This window comes from Glandiceps talaboti, chromosome 5 (genome assembly GCF_964340395.1).
Source record: "Glandiceps talaboti chromosome 5, keGlaTala1.1, whole genome shotgun sequence".
NCBI lineage: Eukaryota > Metazoa > Hemichordata > Enteropneusta > Spengelidae > Glandiceps > Glandiceps talaboti.
In genome coordinates this window covers 28,923,626-28,950,418 of record NC_135553.1, presented here as the reverse complement: position 1 = coordinate 28,950,418, position 26,793 = coordinate 28,923,626, and the positions used below count along the sequence as shown (strand labels likewise).

Below are 26,793 nucleotides of genomic sequence, written 5' to 3'. Positions count from 1 at the left end.
TTCACTTCCATTTTCATTTACAAATCGATTTTCATTTCAAATTCGTTTTCATTTCCATTTTAATTTGCAAATCGATTTTCTTTTCAAATTCGTGTTCACTTCCATTTTCAATTGGAAATCAATTTTCATTTCAAACTCAATTTCACTTTCATTTTCATTTGCAAATCGACTTTCATTTTTAATTCATTTTCACTCATTTTCATTTGCAAATCTATTTTCATTCAAAATTCATTTTCACTTTCATATGCAAATCGATTTTCATTTCAAATTCGTTTTCACTTCCATTTTCATTTGCAAATCGATTTTCATTTCAAATTTGTGTTCATTTCCATTTTCAATTGCAAATCGATTTTCATCTTAAATTCAATTCCATTTTCATTTGCAAATCGATTTTCCTTTCAAATTCATTTTCACTTTCATTTGCAAATCGATTTTCATTTCAAGTTCGTTTTCATTTCCATTTTCATTTGCAAATCGATTTTCATTTCAAATTCGTGTTCATTTCCATTTTCAATTTCAAATCGACTTTCCTTTCAAATTCATTGTCACTTTCATTTGCAAATCGATTTTCATTTCAAGTTCATTTCCATTTTCATTTGCAAATCGATTTTCATTTCAAATTCGTGTTCATTTCCATTTTCATTTGCAAATCGATTCTCCTTTCAAATTCATTTTCACTTTCATTTGCAAATTGATTTTCATTTCAAATTCGTTTTCACTTCCATTTTCATTTGGAAATCGATTTTCATTTCAAATTTGTATTCATTTCCATTTTCAATTACAAATCGATTTTCATTTTAAATTCAATTCTATTTTCATTTGCAAATCGATTTTCCTTTCAAATTCATTTTCACTTTCATTTGCAAATTGATTTTCATTTCAAATTCGTTTTCACTTCCATTTTCATTTACAAATCGATTTTCATTTCAAATTCGTTTTCATTTCCATTTTCATTTGCAAATCGATTTTCAATTCAAATTCGTGTTCACTTCCATTTTCAATTGCAAATCAATTTTCATTTCAAACTCAATTTCACTTTCATTTTCATTTGCAAATCGACTTTCATTTGTAATTCATTTTCACTTTCATTTGCAAATTGATTTTCATTTCAAATTCGTTTTTACTTCCATTTTCATTTGCAGATCGATTTTCCTTTCAAATTCGTTTTCATTTCCATTTTCATTTGCAAATCGATTTTCAATTCAAATTCGTGTTCACTTCCTATTTTCAATTGCAAATCAATTTTCAGTTCAAATTCATTTTCACTTTCATTTTCAAATTGATTTTTTTTTCAAATTCGTTTTTACTTCCATTTTCATTTGCAAATCGATTTTCATTTCAAATTCGTTTTTACTTCCATTTTCATTTGCAAATCGATTTTCAGTTCAAATTCATTTTCACTTTCATTTTCAAATTGATTTTTATTTCAAATTCGTTTTTCCTTCCATTTTCATTTGCAAATCGATTCTCCTTTCCATATCATTTTCACTTTCATTTGCAAATTGATTTTCATTTCAAATTCGTGTTCACCCCTATTTAAATCCCAATTTATAACCTTATGTATGTTCATTCAAAACCGAATACTGAAGAGGGATCGGAAATGAACGATCTTCTATCTTCGATCTTCGCTTTAGAGATTACCCTTTCAAATCTCTAAAACGAAGATCGAAGATGGAAGATCGTTCATTTCAACATAAGGTTATAAATTGGGATTTAACTTCTAAATAGGTTTTGTAGTTGGGAATGTAATATTTTCATTATGAAAATACCATATACGTGAAGTTATAATGTCGGGTTTTCTATTTCCAAAGAGAATTTGTTTTGTCTGGTATGATTTGGCTTTGTACCCTAAAATTCGTTGAACAATCATTATGCATTTATTTATGAGGTCGTGTTAAGTGATAAAATTGAGGGCTATTAGATTTTGCATGTATAGAAAGTTTCAGTGAGTATAGATGTCTTCCATCTTCGATCTTCGTTTTAGAGATTTGATAGGGTAATCTCTAAAGCGAAGATCGAAGATAGAAGATCGTTCATTTCCGATCCCTCTTCAGTATTCGGTTTTGAATGAACATACATAAGGTTATAAATTGGGATTTAACTTCTAAATAGGTTTTGTAGTTGGGAATGTGATATTTTCGTTATGAAAATAAAATAAACATGAAGCATAATGTCGGGTTTTCTATTTCCAAAGACAATTTGTTTTGTCAGGTATGATTTGGCTTTGTACCCTAAAATTCGTTGAACAATCATTTTGCATTTATTTATGAGGTCGTGTTAAGTGATAAAATTGAAGGCTATTAGATTTTGTATGTATAGAAAGTTTCAGTGAGTATAGATGTCTTCCATCTTCGATCTTCGTTTTAGAGATTTGATAGGGTAATCTCTAAAGCGAAGATCGAAGATCGAAGATCGTACATTTCAACACTAGGTTATAAATTGGGATTTAACTTCTAATTATGTGTTGTAGTTGTGAATGTGATATTTTCATTATGGAAATACCATAAACATGAAGTTATAATGTCAGGTTTTCTATTTCCAAAAAGAATTCATTTTGTCACTGTGATCTGATTTACCCTAAAATTCATTGCACAATCATTTCGCATTTATTTATAAGGTGTTCACTCTATTTCATTTCTAAGTAGGTTTTGAAGTTGGGAATGTGGTGAAATATTTTCATCGTCGGGTACATAAAACCATGGCAAAGATCTTCGGTCTTCGATCTTCGGTCTTCGTTTTGTATACTACCGTTTCCGGTAGTGTACATGATGCTAATGAAAAGAACACTCCGTTACAACAAACTCTGTTTTATTAATGATACGTGTCTATTTATTTTTTTTGTGAAACACAACATTCTTAAGGAGTTTACATCCATCTAATATTATGTAAGTTTAGTCTTTACTACCGATCTATGAATCTGCTCTCTCTCTCTCTCTCTCTCTCTCTCTCTCTCTCTCTCTCTCTCTCTCTCTCTCTCTCTCTCTCTCTCTCTCTCTCTCTCTCTCTCTCTCTCTCTCTCTCATAAATATAAAACATAACTATTTGTACAATATTTACAAGTGTTATCTTTTGTGGATCCACAACACACAAGTCTCAAATGTGGTATTACGCAGATTTGCTTGTTCAAATAAAAAGTTGATGCTTTCATTCCTACAGAAACAAATGCAGGTTGTTGCTTCTAAAACATCGATATTGGAAACGAGCACGGTGGACAGATCTGTAATCGATCAATGATTTTAATTTACTACTGCCAGGCTTTAACACCTGGAACTAAGGATCGGTTTGAATCAACAGATTCTCTCCCTACTCGTGCGTTAGTATAGACCTTCCCTTTGCTGATGAAAACTACTTCTTTAAGGTATACTTTAACCACAACCAGTATGACGACGACCACGTATATTACAACACTGAGGGCGATCACTATCGATCGAAGGACATTAGCGGTTTGATAGGTTGGTTCCATATCTGGAGTAAGCAAATCTACTGGAGTCGTTGTATCTGTCTCCGGAGAACTAATGATATACGACGTTGAGTTAGTTGGCACTGGGGTGGTCGATGTTTCTATTAGGAGGTCTGCTAAGAAATAGATGTCATAGAAATATCAGCGGTTTGAAATTTAGTTCCAAACATTGAAAGCAACTTTGGCGGTAATCAACAAGTGAAGCTTGCCTTTAGATTGCGGATTGAGAAATTTAGATTGTTAATTCTAATTTTCAGTACTGTTGCATGTATATCTTGCTATTCGCCAACTTTCTGGTGTGTGTTTTTGCGACAACTATAAGTTGATGCCTATGGTTCAGTTGTTGTTTCGATTGATATTTCTGTTAAAGTAAGAAAACTATTGCTGTGAATCATTTGTGGAAGTTACCCGCTTTTCACAAAGTAAAGATATTGCATCAAAACACAAACATGAAACTGTGTTTCTGTATCCACGGTGGCAAGGACAACGTGTTCACCATGAAAAGGTGAAAGAAAAGGCGTAATAGAAGTATAAGAAAAGATTGTCATGCATTTACCACATCTGTACTCTTCACCTCTGTCTTCAAAACAAAGACATTCACATATGTATCACCATCTACTAACCCAGTACCACATTCAAGACCACCACAACACTGTTCAACTGCATCATATGGACCTTGATCTGAAGCAAAACAAGTTTACATTCTATAAATAAAAGTTACACTTTTGACTTTTGGTAAACTTAGCAAAGTTCAAACTCTGAACTCTCATAAACGAGTTGCCACTTGGTGTAGGAGAATATGTTGTCATGAATTTGCAATTACTAAACGTTAAGACATGACGCTGTTTATACATGTCACCAAACACCTAGTTAGAGAAATGAATAACTTTTATTGCAATAGGTCTGGACGACTGAGCTGATTTCTACAAGTTTTTTTGAAGTATGCGGTACACACACACGTGTCCTGTACAACCGAGTATACGTAGCAAGCGTCAAATCCTAAATTTAGAATAATTTTATCAAAAAAGAAAAGGACTCAAAAAAATAATCGAAATATTTGTCATATATGTCTTTAGGAACCAATAAATATGTTAAAACACAATCTCTTACCACAGTGTCCACATATCTTCTGGCAGTAGTGATCAACGAACTCCCAATCGGGTTGACCACATAAAAACGGTGGCCAGCCACCCCACAATAATTATGCGTGTCTGCACACTCATCTGAAATAACGTCAAATAAATAATTATGTGTGTCTGCACACTCATCTGAAATAACGTCAAATACGTATACATGTAGGAAAATCATGTTTGACTGATATTTGACTCAGAATTATGGTTATGAATATATGAGAACTACAGTATTGGATCACGTGATACATATTCCAAAGCTTCATTGGCCAAATCGGATATTTACATAATTCAAACAGAAATGTTGTTGCTATTGAATCAGTAAGCAAGTTTACACCCCACAACCTTAGTAACACAACAATGATCAATATGTTTCAAGTAAAATACACGATAGTTATGATTGGTTGTTTGAATCTCTTCTTTTTACGACCTTTCAGTAAAGTTAAAGGAATACTGAACGATTTGGCGGTATGATCCAAATAATGAAGTGTCAGGTGGACTTTGTAATTTCAATATGCGATTGAAATAGTCAATGAAATATATGAACCAAGATGACAACCATGATGAAGAATAGAATAAAGAAATATTCGATAACCAATAAACCATGATCTTAAAAACAGGCATTGTAAACAAGTTGATTGTATAACATCAACACTTCAATTAATAGCAATATAACAACAACGACGACGACTTTATTCTCTGTCTGTACAATTTTCTTCAAGTTTCATAACGTGTTATTGTTGTGTTCGTTGTCTTCTATCTTGTACTTCTAAATGTCAGAATGTACATGTAATGACGTCACACTGTGGCCATGCTTCTTTTCCTGAATACCAGCCTTTGACAATTCCCAAACCTTTTCTTCATTATGAGTATTCAACGGGTTGGTTTTCCCCGTGAACCTAGGTGTAAATCATGTAATTTTTCTAGTTTCGTCAAATTCTTTATCAGATTTAGAGAACAACATACATGGTCCCTGGAAATCAATAAATAAATAAGTGTGTGTGTGTGTATGTATGTATGTATGTAGAAAGAAATGCATATGGAACTTATAAATCAGTCCGTATAAATAGATGTAAAATCCGACGTTTCGAATAAACATTCTTTTTCAAAGGAAAAATCGGCGAGATACAGAAATGTTAGGTTAAAACCTGAACATATCTAAATGTAATGGAACAAAACGACAACCGCGTGTTATATATAAACGGTTATACGTAGGAAAAGTTCTAATATTCGCACGCACCAAATAGAACACGCCTGAAATTAAAAAAAACACACACCAAAACCCCCCCCAAAAAAACAACCCCTGATTAGATTGGGAATGACAAAAAAAACATACATATGTACGTACGTATGTATGTATGTATGTACGTACGTACGTATGTTTGTGTGTGTGTGTGTGTGTGTGTTTGTGTTTGTGTTTTGTAATTGTATGCATACATACAGACAGACACACATGCATGCATACATACATACATACATACATACATACACACATACATACATGTACATACATACATACATACATACATACAAATATACAAACATACAAACATCCCGGGACATACATACATACATACATACATACATACATACATACATACATACATACAAACATACAAACATACAAACATCCCGGGACATACATACATACATACATACATACATACATACATACATACATACATACAAATATGCACATTAATTGTGTATGTATAGTGTGTTTGTGATGTGCGCAAGTCTATGCCGGGGGTGACCTCAGGCGCTAGGCTAGGCAGGCCCGCGCCCCTGTGATTGCACTGGAGGTAATGGAATCAAACAAACACACTGTACACGTTGACTGGCAAACATGCTGAAAGCGATAATCCTTATTGGAGGGCCTCAAAAAGGTACGTTACCATGGAGCTATCATCTTTAATGTATGCGTTGTGAAAGACAAACTTATGAACTCACAATCTTGAGAATTTCACTGCTGGAAAGCCTTACAATTTGACGAACACCGTTGTATTTTCCCGGAAGTGAACTGCATTGACTATTAATTACTGTGTAGAAGCTTTGTGTCGTCAGCTGATCGATGTGAACGCGTGATCTACTGCATTACAGTGTCAGTGTGTAATGTTGTTTCAGCATAAATAATGGTTGAACCTGCATTTACAGATGTATAGGTCCAGGTATACAGACCTTTGTAGCACAACTGAACTGAGGTTCAGTAGTGCTGTAGGCATCGCCCGGCGCGGCGTATGTCTTTGTGGATGGATGTGTGTGTGTGTGTGTAAACAACTTAAAGTCAAAAACCGCTGAACCAATTGCCGTGATATTTGTTGGGTCCATGGTTGGGTCCATTGCGGGTATCCAGTCAAAACGTCCCCGGGTCAAAACGTCCCCGGTTTCCATAAGTCAAAACGTCCCCGGGTCAAAACGTCCCCAGGTCAAAACGTCCCCGTCTTTCCATTTTCCTCGACCCAAACTATTTGTGTGAGTGAGTGTGTGTGTGTGTGTGTGTGTGTGTGTGTGTGTTACATTATATCCTTATTTCTTACTATTTCTTACATCACAATACAGTAATGTGACTGCGTACCCACCTCAGGTGCCCAAAATACGTTTATGCGGCTCCCATGGATCGGCTAACACAAGTGCTAATTAGCGACACAAATGAAGAGGGCGGTAAGGTTTGAAGTCACGCGTGGCGACGCTTCAAATACTTGAATGTTGCGATTGATCAATGTATTTAGCACATCATGCAAATATAGTTAATCGTGATGAACGAAAGTAGTATGCACTGGCAAGTCGGTGAAAACTAAATTGTATCTTTCACGGTAAATCACGAACAGAAAATGGTTCGGAATATGAGCATCGATACTTGACCGTGTTTTAGGGAAGGAACGGAAACTGTTACACAGTCAAGTGTCTTGGTTAAATTTTGGTCATACCCGAGGACGTTTTGACCCGGGGACGTTTTGACCCGGGGACGTTTTGGTCATACCCGGGGACGTTTTGACCCGGGGACGTTTTGACCCGGGGACGTTATGACTGGTAAGCCCATTGCGTTGGGTGGCTACTTGGGAAATTGTTCAAATCAAAATGATCTTACCACCGGTTTATATTTGGGTAAAAAATGTGATTTTTGGTCAAAAAACTTAAACTAAAAAATTACTGGGCAGATTGAGCTGAAATTTGAGTGAAACATTCTTCAGGGTGTTTTTACTAAGAATTGTTCATGATATGATGGTCCCATCAGTGATATGCAAATTAGGGCTAAAAATATGTCTTTTTGGTCAAAAATCTTTAATTCCAAAACCACTGAGCAGATTGGGCTGAAAATTAATTATAACTTTATTACTTAACAACATGCTTAAACACAACACAATACAATACAATACAATACAAGACAAAAATACAATGCACATTACTTTTCTGCTGGTGGGATCTTTCGAGATGTATCTAAAAGAAATTTGGCAAAAGGAAGTTTATCATCTGAACTTAGAATATACAAAAATTTATCTTGACTGTTTAAAGTGTTAAAATAAGCACATTTCAAAGATATCGAAGAAAATAAAACCTCTCTCTCATTTTCGTGTTGTGGGCAATGAATAATAAAATGAAATTCATCTTCAACCATTGAGGGGCAATACTTGCAAAATCTTTCATTGGCAGGAATTTTCGGCATACACCTTCTACCCAACTCTATTTGTAAATGAAAATCAGAGACTCTAAATTTTGTAATTAATCTACGACAAGTGGGATTCTTAATCTTGATTAGGTAGTTTTCTAGTTTGAATACAGATTTAAAAGTTCTATAAGTTCTAAGTTTGTTTTTATCACTACCATTTCTTCTAACATCATTAAATAAATCATTAAACCAAGATTTACAAAAGTCTTTGCATAGATTGTCCTGAATTGTATTAAGGGTAGAATTAAAATTACAAATACAAGACCAAATATTGCTCTCACTATATTTATCAAGCATATCTGTTATATAGTTTCCCCAATTTGAATAACGCATGGACAATAAGTATGCTGACTTTAATAAACAATCATCACTAATAACTAATCTATGCCAATACTTCAACATATGCTTAATAACAACAAAATTAACAGGAAAACGCCCCAATTCCCCTATAATACCATTTATTGGAGCTCTCTTAGAAACACCCAATAAAAATCTATAAAAAGAGTAACTAATCTCATCAAGAAAATTCTTCTTTTGATTTAATTCGCAACCCCAGACTTCGCAACCATAAGTCATGATAGGAACTATTAAACGATCAAAAAGATCTAAAGCTATATCAACTGAAATACATCCATCAGAAGATACGAGTCTACGTAAACTGAAAAGAGCTTTCATGGACTTTAACTTCAAGTTACAGAAATTTCTTTTAAACTTACCATTAGCAGAAATTATAATACCCAAATAGCAATATTCCTTAACACTATCAATTGAAATTCCATTTAAATGAAAACTAACACTTTTAATCAAACGGTTGCTCTTATTGAAAACAATGACTTTAGTTTTCTTGATGTTTACAGTTAATTTCCATTTTGAACAAAAGTTGTGTAACTTATCCAAACAGTGTTGTAAACCATTGGCAGATACTGACAATAACAAAAGATCATCAGCATAAAGAAGGCAATTTAGAGAAAGAGAGTTAAACTTAACTGGTAAATCCTCATTGGAATCAAAGATACAAGGTAAATCATTTAAATAAATATTAAATAAAGTTGGACTTAAATTACAGCCTTGCTTGACACCTACCAAAGAACTAAAATTTTTTGTGAGACCAGCATTTGTTTTTACACAATACTCAACATTATCATACATAGATTTAATCAAATCATAAAATTTACCATTTACCCCATAATTCCTCAGTTTCCAAAATAGACCATTACGCCAAATGCTATCAAATGCTTTGCGAAAGTCAACAAAACAGCTGTAAAGATACTCTGTAAAGATACTCTTACTTGACTTGGTAGTAGAGTACACATATTTCTCAATTGCTGATTTAAGTACAAAAATATTATCAGATGTTCTCCTCTTGGCCCTGAAACCTGACTGGAAAGGAGTGTAAATTTTGTTATCCTCTAAAAAATTAACAAGTCTACCATTTAAGACTGAGGTGAAAAGTTTTGCTAAACAACTATTTATACAAATGCCTCTATAATTTGAAGGATCACATTTAACACCAGACTTAAAAATAGGCACAAGAATGGCATTCTTCCATTGACTAGGAAAAGTACCTGAAGAAAGAATAGCATTAAACAAAATACACAATGGTTTCAGAAGAACATGACTACCAAATTTTAACATCTCATTCAGAATACCATCAAAACCTGGTGATTTACTACATTTTAACTTTTGTAAAGCTTTCAAAATTTCTGATTCAGAAAATACAGCATTAAGAACTTTATCAATTTTATCGTTTGAAGTTTCCATACTTAACAAATCTGATTCAATTATCTTAGTGAAATCAGCATTAGTATTACTAGACAAAGTAATCTCACCAAGTCTCTTAAAATGTTCATACCACTCATCTACACTAATAGAAGAATCAGTCTTATTTTCAACTTGAGATGATAATTCTTTTAACAATTTCGAGAAACTATTTCTATTCTGAGAATATGCAGTTTCTAAATGTGCAAGTTTGCTTTTCTTTAACTGCATTTTTTTTAACTTTAATAATTTTTTGTAGCTTTTTTTCAACTTGAAACATCTACCTCTAATGAAAGGATCTTTTGGAAATCTACTCAGCAACTTCAAAGAATCTTTTAACTCCTTACGCATAATAAAACATGATTTATCAAACCAAGGCTGACTTTTCTTATTTTTCCTTTTAAAATTAATTTTTGGTGTAATCTTCTTGAGTGATTTATCTGAGACCTTGTAAAGAATATTTTCAAAATGAGAAACAATATCACTACTATTCATCATATTACCACAAGCAAAATTTAACTTCTCAAAATCATCTTTCAAAGATGGACAATGCAAATTATCAAGGAAAATTTGTTTTGAATTATCATCCCATATGTACTTACTTGGATAAGGTAATGCATTAACAGAGGACTTATTATTAGAAATTAACAAATTAAAATTCGTTTGTAATGAAAGACCAACTGGGCAATGATCAGATAAATGTGACAAATCAAAAACCTTAAAATACTGAACCTGCGCAAAGATTGATTTGGTAATAATACCATAGTCTACAATGCTATATCCACTAGGCTTATAACAAGTTGGCTTTCCATTTAAAGGCCAAGGTCCACTATATAAAGAGGATTATGGGTAATGTATGCATATGCAGGAAATTCAAACTGCTGTAAGGAGCACTGACTTTGCCCTCATGTCTTCATCCAATTTTGCACAGAAAAAGTTTCACATGGCTCTCATATTTCATATATACTGTTTGTAAATATATAGTGATGCAACATGAGTAGAAATAACTGACGTTGACTAAGTTTGGTAGCCAATATAGCAGGTTTACCGTCAAACTGACCCAAAATTTGTTTCAAATTTGTCTTGTAAAAACCGTTGGCCAGTTGTCAATTAGGCTTACAAGTTACACAAAGCATGATAAGACACTGAATGGTGCAAATAAACAACGTGCGAAATGCCAAATACCGAATGCAAACAATACAAGCGAACAAAAGAGTCTGTGTGCACTCTGTTAGCCCGATAATTTTGCCTAAAATCAAGCTCACATGTGCGAATGGTACGTGAAAATGATACATTGTTACTGAAATAGAATGACATAAAATGAAACCAAAATGTTTCTCAGTTTGATCGATGTACGTTCTGGGTTGCTACACTCCTTAGTAAAATCACAATTTCATACAACTTTTTGTGCGCGCGTCAAGTGTTTTCTGTCAAGTAGTTGTGTCGTTGACGTACCTATACCTAGTAGGCAGTGATGTATATAATAGCCAATTACCTACCGGTCACAATGCCCAGCTATAACTTATAACCACAACGGTTTAGTTGTGGGACCGGCTAAGGAAAGTACTAAAACCTGACGACCATTGAAAAAAATTCTAAGGTCGGAAAATTAAATACGAGGTTCCCAAAAGTACTAATAGCAAGTAAAATACCCAAAGTGTAAAAAAATAAATAAATAAATTCATAATTATTTGGAAAACATTTAGGGATTACGCGGTAAAACAAGACTGGCCACGCTATCGCTAGCGAAAGCCTTCGAACTAGTTTCATAGGGACCGGACGTTGAAGGAAGCGCGAAGCGAAGTGTGAGGTCAATGTGACGTCTCATGATGTATGATGCAACAACACGACGTTTACGTAGAGTATAATTAAATGTTTTCTAAACTTCAGCGGAAAGAAATTTTGTCGATCGGACACTGACTATTTTCAAATTCTTAAAACATCTGAGAAAAATGAAGAGAGGAAGCAAAATGCAGCACTGACAGACAAGACAGATGTACAGTACGTGTACAGGAGGCGAGGCACACCGTGTGGTGCAAACTGGACAATGATCGTGCTTGTCACGTATATGGCATCAGATGGAGTACATGTAGCTAACCAAATATTCTTGGAATGCAGCCTTTCTTGTAACAAGTATTGGAAATTGTCAGAAACCTGAGGATTTTATGACTGAATGTATTTCGATCAAGAATTCCCATACTTTCAGTTAAATTTTCTGATGACCCCAAAGCAAGACATGTTTGAAACATTTAGTGCGACATTTGATAAGCTTACTGATAAACGAGTGATATAATTCATAAACAAATCTAACGTTGGCAATTTTTTTATTTCTGTAATGATCATCAAATTTCAAGGACAACTGTCTATGTTGTACACATAGATCATACATCACTGCCTAGTCTAGTTCCTATACCTGTCGACTGTTCTCTACGATCTCTAGCTCAATGCATGTTGTGGAGATGAACGTAACGCGAACTGACAAGACTACAAGTACAATCATGGAGGCATCATAAATATTTGTTTCATTCCAATTTGAAAGTTGAGAAATCGTATCAAATTCTTTCCAGATTTCTCAAAAATCGTTTCCATATGTTTTGGCACTATCCAGCAATAATCCTCGTCATGTAAATGACATCGACTGACATCGTAGTCAAACATACGCACGGAGACAGAGCGGAGACCAAACAAGAGTCCGTACTCACCCCATCACGACGTATGCATTTATGCGTTTGTTTTGAAATAGCTGGGGTGGTACTCGTTTACATCGGGATAACTCGGAGAAGCACATGTTTGTGATTTTATTGACTGTTTTCTGAGACGGGACATTGGGTTTGGAAATACAAGTTTAATCAATCATAAAACAGCCAGAACAGATACTTTCAAAGAATTAGAACACGGAAGGAAAATAACGGGAACATCAGTGACATTTCTACCAAACTCGAGATCGCACGTAGCTAGCTATCTACCTAGTGTACAGTAAGTATGGAAGTGCAAAGCTTAGTCCGCTCTGACCCGTGCGATACTTGTACTTGTGAAGTTAATTTTGAAGTTTTCACGATTATGTTGTCAAAACACGACCTACATGTAATCTGTAAAAAAAATTCTCATCTATCTCACGATTTTGGTGTGATAACGATCGACCAAATGCCGACGCCAGTGTGTATGTTTGCAACTGTAATCTAGTACCTTGTACAAATGATACAAGTAAGTAAGTTTGTTCATACCCAAGAATTTCAGTTTACAATTTCAATGATACAAATTGTCACTGTGTAATAGTGTTTGGATCGTGTTAGAACAGGTCCCTCAAAATATAATTTTCTGGTTATAATTTGTATGTATAAGTTTATAGAAATACGTGTTTCACCCAGACTGGGTGTCTGGCCGTACGTACGCACCGGAAAAAAACGTAGCAGAAACACTGCCACGAGACTTGAAAAAAAAATATAACAAGGGACTCTTCGGATTAGGCAAGAACTACATGTAACCAATATGTGTGAACAGCCACTAATATGTTGATAAACTACCTGGATCGGATTTACCAAATGCTCCTCCCAGATAAACAAACGTATTCCGTTGCACATGCCGTAGCGTGGGCACATAGCCTGTTTGGACCTTGGCCTTTAAATCACTAACAGATCTACCATTCAAAATTAATAAATTATTTTGTATGCATAAATCAATGAGTTGTCTACCAAAACTATTATTGCAAAATTTACCAGCATCCATTAATGGGAATGCATTTAGGGATGTATGGACGAAGCAATATTAAAGGGACACAGGCCAAGTTTGGAAGCTTTTTGCGGTTAGTTTTTGTCACCTAAGAGGTCTTCTTTATTTTATTCTACTTACTGAAACATGCTAAATCATTGCTTGTTATTTGCTGAACTCAAATGATTAAATGACGTATTTTTTTATACATACCAACAATTCCGAGGAAATCCCTAGTATGATATGAACTACGCATGTATTAGCCTGTTCGTTAAAAATGCAACGTCACACTGGCCGTACGTCATAGTAATGGTGGTTAGCTAATAGGAGGCATTCTAATACACCAATCGTCCTCTGAATCATCCGAAACAACTGATCCCCATGCTGTGTTTTCCGGGAAAAGAAACATTCGTAGAGACGGATGTCTGGAAAGACCTCAAGAGTCATCGAGATGTTCATGATGTTGGAGAAATCAGTGAGTAAGTAAGCTACAATTTGTAGATGTATATAATTTACAAACTATTAACTGTGTTATTGCATGTGTGAATCTAGATTCTACTAGTTTCCGCACAAATGGAGAAAGTTGGTAGCCAATTCTGATTCTGCCAAAAATATGCCTACATATTCTTTGTTTTACTTTTACCATAGACAGTGGTGGGGTTACCAGTTTTTAGAGGGTGTTTGTGTATTTACCAGTACTTCTTCAGAATAATTCAGACAGTGATAGTACATGTAGTACAGTTTTTGGACTCTGTGTTTTCTTACAAATAACGGTTAGGTTTCATCCGTATCTTGAGTTTAGAGTTGCCTCGCCATTGCCAAGTACACCAAGCCATGCAGACAACTATGGAGGTGTAAGCTTATAGCGATACTCCAGTGGGCATCTCCAAGAAATTAATTAGCAGGTCCACAGCTGGTGTAAGTATTTTTTTTAGTTGTACTTTGAACTTGAGTTGAACTATTCCAGAGGCTACAAAAACTCATAGACATACATTATTGATTGATTGTTACATTGAAATGGTGGCACCTTCAAAGTTATGATAATCTTTGCTGTGAAATAATTTTGACTTTGAAGGGCTACATATAACCATGTCTTTCAATTGTTGTGTTTCACATACAGTTTGGGTCCCTTTAAGCAAAAATTTAAGTTTACTGAACTAGTTTTTTGTATCACTTCTGTCCCAGGCCAAGGATATTACACAGGTGTAAAAACTTAGTGTTCCTGATGTGTTTATATATAGAAATATCATGTTTATTCTAATCAGGTAGATAATACTATCACTTTAGTGCGCAACGTTCTACACTGAAAATGAATTATACTGTGATATTTTTGATGCAAGATTTTCCACATAAGTTCCCATTTCTTTTCATTGTGACTAATGAAAACCACGTGTAAAAATTGAAGAAGAAAAAAATGAAGAATAAATAGGGGCAAACAAAATTAAACTTTGTCATGGATTGAAGGTAACTGCCACTGAATGGCTAAATGAATACAACGAGTGGACAATCATGGCAATCATTCATTATGTGAAACATGTATTTAAACTTATTATGCATGTTTCTAATAACCTATACTTTTTATCTGCATACTAGATAAATTACTGGCATGCTTGATGTGGAGCACATTGTATGCATCATATATCTTCAAGTGCACACATTGTCAAAATCAACTAACACAAAGTGGTCCAACTGTGCATGATAAAACCAATGTTCATTTTTCAACAAATAAGGATAGCTTGTATACGGATAGTATTGTCAGGAAAGCTTTTAGAATGATGGGTTTTATAAAACGTACATGTGCCAATTTTTCCAACATTTCTACATTAAGATCTTTATATGTGACCCATGTTAGAAGCCATCTTGAGTACTGCAGTGTAATTTGGTCACCATGGCAAGTAACTCAAATTGATAAAATCGAACGTGTACAGCAGAAATTTATTAAATTTTTATGTTTTAAATCAAATGTGCAATATACTTCAACAGATTACGATTCACTATGTGCTAGGTTTAAGCTTCCCCCACTGGTGAGGAGGCAAAAGTTTTTAGATGCTATTTTTGTTTACAAACTGGTCAATTCATGCTATAATTGTCCATCCATTTTGTACAAGGTTTGTTTTAATGTACAGAGCAGACAGCTACGTAATAACCATATCTTTCGCATCAGTGCCTCCAGAGTAAATCTGAGAAAATATTCCCCAATTTTAAGATGTTTAACCACTTGTAACGACGTTTTTAAAGCAAATCCAAACATAGATTTATTTAGTCCTGTTTCCGCCTTTCGGCGTGTGCTTCAGGCTGCGTGTTTTTAATAATTTTTCCTGTTTTGTTGTTTTTATTTCTGTGTTTGCCTTTTATGTCATGTCACTTCCTTCTGTTATTGCTACCCCTTGTTTTATCTTTTTAGTGCTTGTTTTTCCTTATTTGTTTCTAAAGGTGCCTGTAAATGGGCTTTATGCCTGTTGGTTTACCTGAATAAATAAATAAAAAAATAAATAAATAAATAAATAAATACAAATATGTCCTAACAAAACACCAGTAAGGTTGTACAACATTTCATGTTGTATTTTCTTTTTCAGAAGGCCAGTTGATTACAAAATAACAACTTTATTGACCATTATGTAGGTTCAGTGTTCGATCTAGGATACCAAAAAGGAGGGCCATTGTGGGCCCCTACCTGTGCAAAAAGGGGGCCATTTGAGAAAAAAGAGGGCCATCATTGTCCACCATGAAAGGGAAAAATCAGGACTCTCAAGATGATGAATATCACTAATTAAATGTTCCACATGAAAGTTTTACATTGAAAATAAATATTTAAAGCAGGGACACGCCAAAAGCAAATTTCTTCAGACTTGTTTGACCAGGTGACACTGATAAAAAGATGGAAGTATATCATTATGGGGAAGAAGGAGAAAAGTCAGGTGAATATTTTTAACATTTTTATTTCAACTTTGACAGCTTGTGTAACTTGTGCATCTACATTGACTGAGGCACGTTGAAAGTTTTTTTTTAGTTGCAGTTTTAGAATTGCTTGATGGTGATCTTTATTTCCAGCATGGCTACTCATGGTTGAAGTCTTAAAATTTTTACATCCTTCACAATGGTAAATGGATTTTTTTGGTTTGCTTCCTTGCAGATCCGGCAAAATATTCCATTTTCCTCGAAATACAGCCAATGCCATATAGCCAACCATTTCTCCTGAAGAAGAAAACATTCGTTCAAACTTTTTATTATGTGTAAATGACTGTGAAACAAATAAAAGATATATTTTTGGTCAATGGTATGTCATGTCCAAAAACGGAAAAGAAATGGCACTAAATCACTCACATGATGCCCACAGTGACAGATTATTAAAGACTAATGACAACCTGGTACAGACAACTAACCAAAATCCAGCATAACTTTCAAAAGTATTTATCAACAGTTTAATTCTCCACCTGATAAAGGTAGTGCAAAATTAAGTCACATCAAATTCATGACAGGACTAAAAAAATATTCATAATTACACTGCCACTATAAATAATTGGAAGCAGATTGCAAATATTCTATTACAACTGAAACTAAACCGAAAATAAAAACACTACCTTGTTTAATTCTACCAAGAATGCCTCTTTATCGATTTACTACTCTGTGAATTTATCTCTTGGCATTAACTCTACGTTACATGTGGCAAAACATTTAAAAGGAAATATATCTGTCTCACAGGGAATCGGATATTTGCCGTAACATTTGTTTTGGAAAAGTTTTCAAAATGCAAACATTAACTTCTGATTTTCACCAGATTATCAAAATTTCTCGTAGTCCATCTAAGTACAAAATTTCTCGTACTCTGGATGGACTAACTCTTTTTTTTACTGTGAATTGATTCGCGAGATGAAAGTGGGACAATGTCGGGTAAACAATGCCATTGCCAACCTACCTGGGGATGACGAGTCGACGTTGACCCAACGTCTGTCTTCCTTCCCGTTTCGTCCTGGCATGCTGATGCCTCGACTGTCGGGGCTGCATCGGCTGAAACTGTTTCCCCTTCAGCTGGCTTCGGTACATGTAAAAAGTCAGAGAGCAACCGCTGGCGTTTCGCCATTGCGGCCCTCAACGCTAGTACTTACTGACTGTGAGCGTCCATTTTGAATATGAAAAGCATGTGATTTGCATACGCTGACCTGAGATGTAGACTAACCTCAGCCCCGATTACCCGACTACCTTTGCAGTTACATCGTTTATATGCATTTGTATAGAATGATACATGTGAAGTTACAAAGAGGGATGGGTAATTAATTTTCGGTATGAGGTATATTACGACCAGTTTCGAAAAGCTTGTGACCTGTCAATGTTGTATACATACGGCGTATGCAGACTCCAAATTGTTGCGCCCGAAAAGGCGCACAGACTTTAGAAATAGTGGCCAATCGGATTTTTTAGCGCAAATTGCGCAAGGGCATGGCCTAGATCGAACACTGTAGGTTGTTATAATTCTAAGAGGCTCAAGTGAAGCTTACATGTATACTCAATATTTTTAACATGTGTAATAAGGAAATGTCTACATTCTTAAAAAATGATCTTCATTTATTTTTTATTTTGTTTCCCTTTTCTATGCATTGAAGATATCGTATGGATATTCTAGGGTCTACAATTGGAAGTCAAGAAAATCAACATTTTTCAGTCAAGCCAAAGAGGAAATGCATCAACACAGAAAAAAAGATGATGAGTCAATGTTCCTTAGTGAAAGTCAACACATCGCAATCAGCATCTCCACCTCACCTCTATCGTGATGGAGCAACATGTATCAAGATAAACTTAAGTTATAACATTAAAAAAGTCTATGAACACAAAGTGATCTTAGCTGCTTTGCAGTCATCAGGGAGATCTGAGCTACATTGCAGTCATCAGAGGGGTGGGTGATACTTGGCTTGACGCAGTTTAACAGGGAATTCGAAAATGGTTATATTTTGAAATGAAACTGTTTTTGGACATTCAATAATTAATTCTTAGTCAAAGGTACTGTATAAATATGATGAAAACTCATCTGTGCATCTGTGCAAGTTCATGAAAATGCTAATAAATATGTTATTTGTCAAATACTGTTCCACATCTTGCTACTCGGGTCATATTTAGCACAACTGATAAAGTTCAGTAGTGATATAGCCATTGAGCAATGTCTGTCCGTCTGTGTGTGTGTGTGTGTGGATGAGTTGAACACAAAAACCATCAGACAATTGCCTTGGTATTTCATGGGACATTACTTTTCATGTCTAGTTCGGAAATTGTTCAAAACAAAATGATTGCATCACAGGTGTGTGATTTGGGTCAATAAATGCCATTTTTGGTAAAAAAAAACTTAAACTCAAGAACTACTGGGCAGATTGGTCTGAAATTTGATGTGAACAGTTTTAGGGGTGTGTAGATTGTCCAAGACATGATGATTCTATCATTAATATGCAAATTAGGGCTAAAAATGTGTCTTTTTTGTCAAAAATCTTTAATTTCAAAGCTACTGAGCAGATTGGGCTGAAATTGCATTTGGAGTGTATAGATGGAGAAATGGTATTAAGCATTTGATGATCTCTGGCTCATCAGTGATATACAAATTAGGTGTAAAAATGGGGATTTTGGTCAAAAACTTATATCTCAAAAAGTAATTGGTCAACAAGACTGAAATTTGGTGAGATTTTTAGTCCCCGCCAGATGAAGTCCGGGACGGGGAATTATGCATTGGGTTCCGTCCGTCCAGAGCTGTTTCTTGGAGATGCCTGGACCGATTTTTTTCAAACTTGGTACAGGGGCAACATACAATAGCATACATATGCATGTCAATTTGTTTCATGATACGATCCAATATGGCCGCCTAGCAGTCATTTTGTTTGCAAATTTTCAATGTCCAAAGCCATAACTCAGACATACTTGAACAGTTCTCATTCAAAGTTGGTATTAGGACAGTGTTCTATGACATATATGTGCATATCCATTTTCATCGTGATACGATCCAATATGGCTGCCTGACAGCCATTTTGTTTGCGAATTTTCCATGTCGATCCAAAGCCATAACTCAGACATGCTTGAACAGATCTCATTTAAAGTTGGTAATAGCACAGTGTTCTATGACATACATGTGCATATTCATTTTCGTCGTGATATAATCCGATATGGCTGCCTGGCAGCGATTTTGTTGGCGCAGTTTTCATGTCCAAAGCCATAACTCAGACATGCTTGAACAGGCCCCCCCCCCCCCCTCCACACACACACACACACACACACACACACATGCAATTCGTTTGGATGTGTGCCAGTTCAGATGTAGAGGAGGTGATCAGGTTAAAAAATGTAAACATGTACCAAGAAGGTCAATTCAGGCAAAATAACGAAGGTAAAATAGCAATGAACGATTAGCCGACATCTACATCGGATTTTAATCAGATTGGTGCACACACACACCTATTCATTCGAGTATTATAGGATTTAATGACCTTGCAAACTTCCTCATCTCTCATGGGTTGCATGCTTGATATTTTCAGTAGTAAACCAACAAATGCAATGATAATTATTCACACCACACATACACTAAAATTGGAATCAGTTTATTTATAAATCAAGAAATGATGAATTACATAATAAATAAGTAAAGCCTACATAGTAAACATGAATTCACACATCCTTTTTACCAAGGCTGTCAAAATCAAAATTGACCAATAATAATGTGTTCCATGGCGTATGTCACTTCTAAATGCTCCAGATTGCAAGTCCAAGGAGTGTCCATCATGTCAAGAATATTGAAGTCCTGGTAAGAAAGGAAATAAAATGTTAGCTTCAATAAATGGATGACTTTATACATGTATTATGTCTATGCATGTCTTTTGTATGTATGTATGTATGTATGTATGTATGTATGTATGTATGTTTCATTCGGATGTCAACAGTGATGGATGGTTGTATAGTATGTTATGCATGTTCAATGATACAGCTGTTTCCATTTAAAAAGAGAGTATTTGCTGTCAGTTTAGTAAGCAATGGAAAATGTAATCATAAAAGAAAAAAACCAGCAAAACTAGTCTTATCCCATGAGAGGTCACTTTCATGTATAGTTAAAAATGACAAACCTTGAAGGAAAAGCAGGAATTTGCTGACACACTGTACAGACATGTATGAAATAATGAATAAAATATTTCTGGAATAGAAATTGTGTTCTCTATTTTGATACAAGAAAACAACCCATTATGTAGCAACAGTCTTCAAAATATATGTCGAGATATTATGCATTTCTATGGTAAAGAGTAATTAAAATACTGCCATATTTTAATGTCTGTCACCATTATTTCGATATTGTGATTATTAGTTGTGAAGAACAGAGTTGTTGAAGTTTCCATGGAGGAAGTTCAAAAACCAATATACATGACAAATTAGCTTGACACTTGATATGAGGATGATATGATATGTGTACGTAAGATTCACTGGTGTCTGATAAGAAATGTATTTTGTTTTTATATTCATTACTGCTGGAGACAAAATTAGGAAGTAAAATTACCATCAGTATATAATTAACAAAGAATAACTCTAGTGCCCAGTTAGTGTTTTTCTCCAGTCCCAAAATTATTTGTTGTTGACCAACATTATCACTAGCCTACATGTAGATAGGATCATGGGGACTAATACATCCATGGATAGACCCTACACTTGTAGGGTCTATGATAGGACTAAGGCTGCAACACCATTTCCGATATCCTACCTGACATTTTAATTTTTCGAATTTTTACACGTCCACAAAAAAGGAGTTGGACAAGTGAAAATCCAAAATGCCCGGAAATAGTCATGATTAGCGGTAGCGACAGGTAGGCTACATTATATTACATACTGCCAGCGTGGTACCAATTCCAACATGTAGACAGCCCGGGTCCAAGATGATAACTATAAACTCACTATCACTAGTCGATTTATAAATGCATTGGAGTATTACCGAAAGTAAAACATTTGCAGACCATATTTTTTCAAATATACGCTAAGTAAAACAGCAAGTGAGCGTCAGTTTCATTTAGCCAAAGACATGTCACATCATGATATGAAACCATACAAGTGCATTACAACAGGGCATTGCTTTGATGACTCAGAGTTATTCTTGGACAGTAAAATCAGTAATCAGGGACTCAAATCATTGTTGTTTTGGTCAGTTTATATATATATTGGTGATCATGTGAGTAGTCTGCAGCCTTATTTTAATTCAGACAGTAACATAGTAGTACAGCGGTCACCGATACAACTGGCAAGTTGGCAGTCAGACTTGTACCACAGGACTCGAGCATGGTGTACCGGGCGAGAGTCCGGGGATATGCATACACATACATGAAGCCCACGTACATCACTGTACATACATCTCACTTCCCTGGCCCCTGTCTTCAGCCACACAAATTTCACTGTTAAAAGTTTTTTTTATCAAAAAGCTATATTAGCTCATTATTATTCATTTTATAGCAAAGCAGTATCCGAAAAATACATCAAAGAACACGACAACGTATGAACAAGTACGTGTGTACTTACATTGCATCGCCAGCAGCTCCACTGTTTGACGGGACACAGGTCATGGCATAAATTACTACCTCTTGACGTCATCAAAGTGTGTTGTCTTGATCATGTGATAGATTCAAATTTTCAAAACGCTGCGGACAGTTATCTCCTGTGCCAATCTTGCTGAAAACTGTTTAATTGTACTTTCGACGCCAGGAGACGTTTTTTAATGCCACCAAACGCATGAATCCTTTTAAACACCATACTTCATCACTTTAGCCATGGTTTTATGTAAGTATTTTTATAACCCATTAGGGTAAAAAAGCTTCCAAACTCGGCCTGTGCCCCTTTAAGTATACAACGATTCCATGAGTGATATGCAAATTTGGTGTAAAAATGTTCATTTTTGGTCAAAAACTTATATATCAAAATTTACTTGGTGAATGAGTCTGAAACTTGGTGAGATGTTTCTGAAAGTGTTATTCTGCAGATTTTCTTCAAAACATGTTGGCAAAATTGGCCCTAGCAACAATGACCTCGCCCTTAGCATCAACCAAATGGCACTATATTTTGGTTAAATAACCACAGTAACAGTAACGTCGAAATGGTCGCATATTTCACAAAGATAACAGGGATTAATAGACAATTGAATAAACATTCAAAAAATGTATGTAAATTTGCCTAGCAACAAGACCACACCCATAGCAACAGCCAAATGATCACGTACATTGCGAAGGTAACAACAGGAATTGATCGACAAATGAATAAACATTCAAAAAATGTATGCAAATGTGCCTAGCAACAAGACCACGCCCATAACAACAGCCAAATAATCAGATATACTGCTAAGATAACAATAGGGATTAATAGACAATTGAATAGTCATTAAAAAAATGTATGTAAATGTGCAAATGACCACCTACATGTATACCTAGAATGGCTCACCACATATTACACATTTTTAAAACTGTACAGTACAGTTGTGTTACAATGCCATTGGTGCTATTTTTATATTGTATTTTAGGGGTGACCTTATATACGGCCTACTCTGAGCTTAATTAGCGTTCAGCCCAGGTTCAGTTCCTTGTAATAAGAGTATTGTAAACAACACTTCAATAACTACAGGTTGTGAATGGAATTAAGTTTATCTCGTGAACTCACTTGAACCACCCAATCTTGGCTTGTGGTAACCATGGCTCTTATATTGAGATAATCCACGTTGTAACCTATTTGCTACAAACTCACCAGGTCTGATGGTACAACAAATTAAATTCATGCTCTCACAAACCCTGCTTGACACTTCGAGGCAAGATTTATAGATCATTATTTTATGTTCATACATGTATCAATCCAATCTTGTTTGTAGGATGGCAAAAACCCAACTTGGCCAAGTCAGTTTTCAGTGTACGTAGTCTCTTGCCAAGGCATTGTATGTATGACACGTGGTATGCAAGGGGCAATCTGATTGGTTGTAGTTTTTTTTGTACAAAACGAATAAATTAGCTATGCCACAAGTACTGAAATTGTATATGTGAATGCATCCATGGCCAGTAGGGACCGGCTCGTTAAGAATAGTACCTTAAAACGGTTGTGGTTTGCGACGATGGCCTAAAATGGATGATTATTTTTCAATCAACCATTTCAAACAGTATTCTAGAATAAGGCACCATGTTATTTCAAGACCGACGTGGATCAACACTTCACTGCCACCCAAAAAAAGACGTCACAACGTCACACTGCTATTTCCGAATTGACTATCATTTCCGGGAATACGTTTTCAGAGCCAAACTTATGTAGCATACTAGATGGCTATAACATTTCGATCTTGAGAAATGATAATTAATGACAAGCAAAATCGAGCCACACATATAAATGGTGGAAGCATTTTCCGTCACAAAGTTTAACTTCAATAGAACGCAATGCATGTAACGTGTTGCGTACACACTAAGCTAATACTTACTACACATACATGCACGCTGTAGCATTTATGTACCATTAACATTTACATTGTCACCAAATACAGACGAAAGCCAAATGTCATACACGTTTTTAGCTTCCGTATAGGAAGTAATATTGTGGCCATGTCTGTCTGTGTGTCTGTGCAGAAATTTTGTCCCACTGATATCAAAAAGTACTGAAGCAAATGTTTTGCAATTTACTACATTTTTGTATGTGGCATGTTGGGCTGTAACTTAGCGCTGATAGTTTTTGGTGGGTGTGGCTTGCATAATTAATGATAATTTCTATAATTAATGACACATAGTGATACCCTATTAATAGTAGGCACCCAGTCAGGCCTAATCAGTCTTTGTATCGCACTTGTATTTGATCTTGAGGCAGACTTTGGACTTGAAGGAAATGACACCATGTTTGTGTGTAAATCCAGCGAGCAAGTCAACTACTTTTTAGTCCCCGTCGAATGAAGTCCGGGACGGGGACTTATGGATTGGGTTCTGTCTGTCCGTGCGTCTGTGTGTGCGTCCGTCCGTCTGTCCGCCCTGCAGCCGTTTCTTGGAGATGCCTGGGCCGATTTTTTTCAAACTTGGTACAGGAGCAACATACAATGGCATACATATGCACGTCGATTTGTTTCATGATACAATCCAATATGGCCGCTGAGCAGCCATTTTGTTTGCAAATTTTCCCTGTCTAAAGCCATAACTCAGACATGCTTGAACAGATCTCATTCAAAGTTGGTATTAGGACAGTGTTCTATGACATACATGTGCATATTCATTGTTGTCATGATACGATCCAATATGGCCGCCTAGCAGCCATTTTGTTTGTGAATTTTCCATGTCCAAAGCCATAACTCAGACATGCTTGAACAGATCTCATTCAAAGTTGGTATTAGGACAGTGTTCTATGACATACATGTGCAAATCCTTTTTCGTCGTGATACAATCCCCCAAACCCGACCCATCCTTTATTGTTGTAGGCATGTTCCATGTCCAAGAAGCAGACACAACATATCTAAATCTGTTTGATTTAGGTTCACAAGTGTTGTTGCATGATCAGAGTAGTGATAATTCCTTAAAACCCAATCATAGCGGGAACTATGTCATTCTCAATGACTTGTTTTATTACATAGATTGTACTCATACAGGTTTTTTGTACTCCCAAATATTGATATTTCCTTTCCAAAGGTATGGAAAGGCATACTAAAGATTCAAATTCATCATTTTATATGTCTTCAATGTTGCTACACACAGTAAAGCCATTTAGTGGGCACCCAGCCTGGCCGTAATCTGTCTTTGTAACATCACTTGTTGTATTTGATCTTGAGGCAGACTTTGGACTTGAAGGAAACGACACTATTATGTACAAAAATGTAATAGTGTAGATCCAGCCAGCAAGTCAACTACTTATTTTATTTCATTACTCTTACAGGTTTTTTTTTTACATCCTAAACATTGATGTTTCATTTTCAAAGATATGGGAAAGGCATACAATGAAATTTAGTGGTGTCAATTAATTCATTCAGAAGGGCTTTATCAATAGGCCTTTCCAAAATTTGCCATGGTGGTGCTCTACATCCTGTCTGTGTGTACCTTGGAGGTATACATGATACAGGTTACTTCTAGTTAGAGAATAAATACCCCGTTTTGGTCGTACAGTATTGAAGAGTTCTATATTATCAAAATGGGTTGGGAAATCATGACGTGCGACTCACATGTCAGCCATGTTGTAGAATTCATATTCCAAATTTGTAAAATAAAACGACATAGTATTGCCAAATTTTAATTTAAAAATACACATATATAGCTGATTTATAATTTATAGGATGAAATCAAAGACAATGTAAACAATTTTTACCCGTTTACAATGTTTTTAGTGGACGCGGATGAATTTAGCTGACGAATTACAGACTAAAAATTAAACCATTGTTAACTATTAACTTGTGTTACAGTGGGATGATCACGTCCACTTGTGATTCAGACAACGACACAAGTCTGGTGAACAGTTACATTTGTATGGCATTGTATCAAATTTTAGACACTTGTTTAAAAATAGGCAACAATATATCAATTTTGCGGCCTGGCAAGCAAGACGTCCTATAGTCATAGGGCTTGCGATCCCTCGAGTGGCTCCAACTCTACAGTAGTAGAGTAGTTCAAAATGTAATATTTTGAATGCAATTTTGGAACGTTTGTGTTGAAACTGATTTCAAGGCCAAAAGAAAGGTAACAATTTCAATTTCAAGTGGCTCTAAATACAATGTATGCGCCCAGATGGCCATAAATTGCCGTCTGACGGCTGTTAAAACCCAAGGTGCAACCAGGCTACATGTACATGTATGTGCCCACGCTATGGAAGTAGGTTTGCGCATGTGCAACGGAATAAGTTTGTTTATCTGGGAGGAGCATTTCATAAATCCCACCCAGTTAGTTTATCAACATATTAGTGGTTGTTCACACATATTGGTTACATGTAGCTCTTGCATAATCCAAAGAGTCCCTTGTTATATTTTTTTAAGTGACAGTGTTTCTGCTACGTTTTTTCCGGTGCGTACGTACGGCCAAACACCCAGTCTGGGTGAAACACGTATTTCTATAAACTGATATATAAAAATTAGAGCC

At 35.4% G+C, this 26,793-nt stretch overlaps 1 protein-coding gene and 1 long non-coding RNA gene across 5 annotated transcripts in view; both read left to right on the top strand.

Annotated features, from left to right (window-relative positions):
• The first annotated feature begins 6,396 nt into the window (after positions 1–6,396).
• LOC144434765 (mannose-1-phosphate guanylyltransferase regulatory subunit alpha-A-like) overlaps positions 6,397–26,793 on the top strand; it is a 162,097-nt gene continuing 141,700 nt past the window's right edge. For all 4 annotated transcript variants that reach the window (XM_078123249.1, XM_078123248.1, XM_078123246.1 and 1 more), the window contains exon 1: positions 6,397–6,476. In XM_078123249.1, the coding sequence (XP_077979375.1) occupies positions 6,437–6,476 (40 nt within the window). In that variant the 5' untranslated portion in view covers positions 6,397–6,436. The remainder of the gene's footprint in view (positions 6,477–26,793) is intronic.
• Positions 10,516–18,771, top strand: LOC144435218 (uncharacterized). Its single transcript, XR_013480888.1, has 3 exons — positions 10,516–14,202; positions 14,526–14,641; positions 18,325–18,771. It is a non-coding gene; the product is annotated as an uncharacterized LOC144435218 (long non-coding RNA).